The 4,497-nt window shown below is 64.2% G+C and overlaps 1 protein-coding gene across 1 annotated transcript in view; it reads left to right on the forward strand.

The window, feature by feature from the left end:
- The first annotated feature begins 1,841 nt into the window (after positions 1-1,841).
- PLEKHG2 (pleckstrin homology and RhoGEF domain containing G2) overlaps positions 1,842-4,497 on the forward strand; it is a 9,210-nt gene continuing 6,554 nt past the window's right edge. The window contains exons 1-6 of the mRNA XM_023742315.1: positions 1,842-1,944; positions 2,825-3,084; positions 3,164-3,264; positions 3,930-3,996; positions 4,131-4,177; positions 4,383-4,494. Of these exons, the coding sequence (XP_023598083.1) occupies positions 1,842-1,944; positions 2,825-3,084; positions 3,164-3,264; positions 3,930-3,996; positions 4,131-4,177; positions 4,383-4,494 (690 nt within the window). The remainder of the gene's footprint in view (positions 1,945-2,824; positions 3,085-3,163; positions 3,265-3,929; positions 3,997-4,130; positions 4,178-4,382; positions 4,495-4,497) is intronic.

The raw sequence follows: 4,497 nt of genomic DNA on the forward strand, positions 1-4,497 counted from the left end.
TCCGGCCGCACCCCAGCGCGGCAGGGTCCTTCAGTTGTTTCTTGCCACATGACCACCCCCACCCCCACCCCCGCCGGACAGCCCCGCCCCACGTTTCATATGCAAATAAGTTATTTTGGTTAACCAATAAGAGAAACCTCGTGGCCAGTTCCGGATTCTCACGCTCGAAGGCCCTTGCTGTAAAAGGGAAAAGCCCGCGAGGCGCCTGGAATGTAGGGGCGTAGCCTGCCTGGGACGCGCCTCCTCATGAATATTCAGAAATCCGGGGAGGTGGGGGTCTTAACCCTTTGCTGGCGGGCCGGCCGGAAGGCGGCCCCTCCCCCCCGCGGGCGGGAACAGGATATGAGCCCGGGCGGCAGGGGGGAGGGGAAACCCCAGGCGACCGCCCCCTGCCCCCCCCCGGAGCCGGACTCTCCCGCCCCAGATGTGTCGCCGCTATCGCTGCCGGAGCCCTGAGCCACCGACCCCGGCGTCCAGAATTTCTGGACCGCCTCCTGAGAGACCCCGAAGTCCAGGCCCCCGCGCCTAGGCAGGAGGACCCCAGATATCTAGGCCCCCAGCGCCCCCTCCTGGAGGAGCCGGGCCTCCGGGATGTCAGCCCCGCGGGACCCTAGAGGCCAAGCCTCCCGTACCCTCGTTTGAAGAACTCGGGATTCTGGACCCTGGACCGCGGATTCCCGTCAGGGATTCCTAGAAATCCGGACCGAGGACCCCTGGGTTGGAGGAACTCGGGATCCAGACCCCTAGCGCCCCAACCAACCTGTCTTGGGCTGCAACTCCCTCCACTTCAAGGGGACCCAGGAGTTTGGGACCCCCCCCCGCGCTCCCTCCTGGAGGTAGTTTAAGCCCCCGCCCCAAAAGTTGGGGAACTCAGGACTCCGGGCCCCCACAGCCCTACCTAGAAGACCCAGGAATTTGGGTCCCCAGCGCCCCATCTGAGACTCAGGAGTCGAGGCTCCCGCATCCCCCATCTAGAGGACCAAGAAATTCGGACCGCCGGATCCTACACTCCGAGAGACTTGGGTCCCGGTTCCCGGAGCCTGAGAGTCCGAAGTTCACGCCCCGAGTCGCAGAGACCTGGGGATCCCGGCTCCGCGCCTCCGCGGGGACCGCGTTACCGCCGAATAGGAACCGGGCGGCCTCGGGCCGGGGCTGGAGGCTCCCGGGAGGTGAGGGGGAGGCGAGGGGCCCCGGCGGGCTCGGGGAGGGGGCGGTGCCGGCCGCTGAACAATGAGGGGGCGTGCCGGTGGGGGTGGGCCGAGGCGCCGGCGGGAGCTGGGGGCCGGAGGGGCGCCGGGAAGCGTTGGGGAGGCTGGGCGATGGGCTGGTGATGGGATCGCGGAGACCGGCTGAAGGAGCGGGGGGGGGGTGGTCGAGGGCTCAGGGACAGCGCCCCTGCGCGCAGCCATCGGCGGGGGAGGGAGCCGTCTGTCTGCCGGACCCTGGCATCCGGTCCCCCAGCCTCCTCCGCCTTCCCCTGGGACCCCGCGGCCGCCCGCCCACGGCTTTTCCCAGCCCTGCCCCTCACCCTCCGCTCCAGCCAGAGTACAAAGGTTCCCAGGGTCTTTGAGCCTCTTGCCGCTCTGCCTGGGGCCACGGCGGGACTCCTTTGCTGTCTTCACTCGGTCTGAACTTTGCCCTCTCTCTGTGTTATCTTTCCCTGTTCCTCTCTCTGTCACTCTGCCTGGGTCTCCCCAGTTAGTTACTCCCAAGGGTCCTTCCCTGACTTTAGACCCCAGCCCTCAATCTATGAAGCTTGGGTGACGGGGAGGTCCGTGGAGGGGTCCCAATATCCAAGAAGGGGGTCTTTCTGCAGGACACTGCTCTGAGCACACTCAGCCATGCCTGAGGGAGCCCACGGACTGTCCAAGCCCAGCCCCAACCTTGGGTGTGGCCGAAGAGGTGACGTGTGTGACTGTCCATCTGTGTGTGAGACGGGGTCAGGTGAGTGGGCAAGGCAGGGGTGGAGCCTGCTGGGCATTCATTCCTTCATTTAAGATGGGGGACACCCCTACTGCTCTGTGACAGGCCCAGTGCTGGGCGATGCTGGGAACACAGGGTGACTGAGAAGCCACAGCCCTGCCCACACAGAGCTCCAAGCACGGTGGGAAAGTCGGAGGGGAAGCCCCGGGCTGAGTGGTCATGGCTTGGGGGTGTGGGGGGAAGCCTCGGGGGCTATGGGAGCCTAGAAGAGGCACCTGACCCAGCCTGGGAAATCAGGGAAGACTTCCTGGAAAAGGGGGCATCTAAACTGAGAATGGAAAGATTAGGAGGAATGAGTTAGGCCAAAGTAAGTAAGGGTATTCCACACTGAAGGAACAGTATGTGCAGCAGCCCAGAAGTGAGAGCAGGCTGCCTGTTTAAGTAACTGAGGTTGAGTGTGACTGGAATGTGGAGTGTAAGAAGCGATGCGATGCAGCTGTGCGACGAGAGCAGGCTGAAAGGCCTGTAAGGGCCACGTTGTGGAGGGCCCTGTGGGGCTGAGGAGTTTGGATTTCATCCTGAGGGCATGAAGGGGTTTTACTCCTGGGAGTGACAGGGTCAGATAGCAAATTAGTAAAGATTGCCCTGGCTGACGCAGGGAGGTGGATGAGACGGGAGAGAGCAGATACCTGTAGCCCAGGGAGCTGATTGGTCAGGGAGTCTGGTGGGAGAGGACAGGACTGGACCAAACAAAGCCCAGAGCAGTGGGGAGAGCAGGGCAAGGGGAGCTCATGGGAGAAATGTTCACCAGGTATGGGTGAATGTGGGGGCTGAGTACATGAGGGGCTGTGGGAGGCTGGCAGTTGGAGAGACCTCTGACCTTCTGCTCCATGCCCCACAGCCCCCGCCATGGCCTCCCCCCGAGGTTCTGGGAGCGCCACATCCCTGAGCACTGTGGGCTCTGAGGGGGACCCGGCCCCAGGGCCCACCCCAGCCTGCTCAGCGTCCAGGCCAGAGCCCCTTCCAGGGCCCCCCATCCGCCTGCATCTGTCACCTGTGGGGACCTCAGGTTCAGCAAAACCCTCGCGGCTAGAGCGTGTGGCCCGAGAGATCGTGGAGACCGAGCGGGCCTACGTCCGAGACCTCCGCAGCATCGTGGAGGTGAGATAGGCAGGCACTTGAGGGCAAGTGGGGACCCAGGCCGGGCTGTTGGGCCCTGTAACCCAAGCCATCCCTACAGGACTACCTGGGCCCTCTGCTGGACGGCGGGGCCCTGGGCCTGAGTGTGGAGCAGGTGGGCACGCTGTTTGCCAACATCGAGGACATCTACGAGTTCAGCAGGTCAGGTGCTGGTGGGGCAGGCAGGGGCACTGAGTCCTGAGGGTCCAGAGCGGCGGTGAACTAGGGTGGATGGGAGTCAGCTGTCCCAGGCATTAGGACGGATCTCCGTCTGGGATTGTCAGGAATCCTTTGGGGCCTGAGGAGTGTGAGTGTGAGGATTCGGGGGACCAGCTTGTCCCTGTGTGCCCGGGGCTTTCCTAGCACTGGCGCTCAGTGCTGTGTTCCAGGAAACCCCTCAGTCCTCGGCAGACCCGGACAGTTGGTCACCATGGCGAGGAGGAGGACGGGGCCCATAGGTCCCGACCCCTCTGAGTATCCTGACAGGATCTTTAGTTTATTGCACGACGGGATCTCAGGATCATGGCCAGGTCATAAGGTCACGAGGCCTCACCCGGGGTCATGACACGGCACCCCAGGCTCATGTCAGTTGTAAAGGCTGTGATGGGATTTCAGGTGTCCGAGGACAGAGTCTCAGCAGGTTGCCATTTCCCGTGTAGTGATCGCAGGAGCCTCCTTCCGGACAGGGGACCCCTTGGAGAGGTCCTGGCAGCCGCCACACCCCCAGTCTCAGGGGACCGTTGGGACATCTGCTTCCTGGAGCTCTCCCGTGGGTGGGTGGGAGAGTTGTGGGGACGGGGCTGTCCTCACCTTGCCTCTCCCCCTAGCGAGCTCCTGGAGGACCTGGAAGGCCGCAGCGGTGCAGGGGGCATTGCCGAGTGCTTCATGCAGAGGGTGAGCGGGGGGTGGAGGGCGAGGAGGTCTCAGTCCAGGTTGGGGCTGGGGGATGGCAGACCTGGGTCAGGCTGGGGGAGTCACGGGAGCCTGGGCCCAGGGTCTCCCTGACCTGACTCCCATGTCACCCGCAGAGCGAGGATTTTGACATCTACACGCTGTACTGCATGAACTATCCGAGGTGAGGGCGAGGAGCCCCTGCGGGGCCCCCAGGGGCTGATGTGCACAGGCGCACACACGCGCACGCACGCACACACACACCCCAGTCAGCTCCCGCCCCTGCCAGCCTGCCAGACCCTGACTCTTCCCGATCCCTAGCCATTCCCTGGCCCTGCCTCCCCTGCCCTTGCTCCCTGCCACCACCCTGACCTGTGCTGTGTCCCCAGCTCCCTGGCCCTGCTTCGGGAGCTGGCCCTGTCTCCGCCAGCAGCCCTGTGGCTGCAGGAGCGCCAGGCACAGCTCTGCCACTCGCTGCCTCTGCAGAGCTTCCTCCTGAAACCT

The sequence above is a fragment of the Trichechus manatus genome, unplaced genomic scaffold (assembly GCF_000243295.1).
Source record: "Trichechus manatus latirostris isolate Lorelei unplaced genomic scaffold, TriManLat1.0 scaffold00207, whole genome shotgun sequence".
In the NCBI taxonomy this organism is placed as follows: Eukaryota; Metazoa; Chordata; class Mammalia; order Sirenia; family Trichechidae; genus Trichechus; species Trichechus manatus.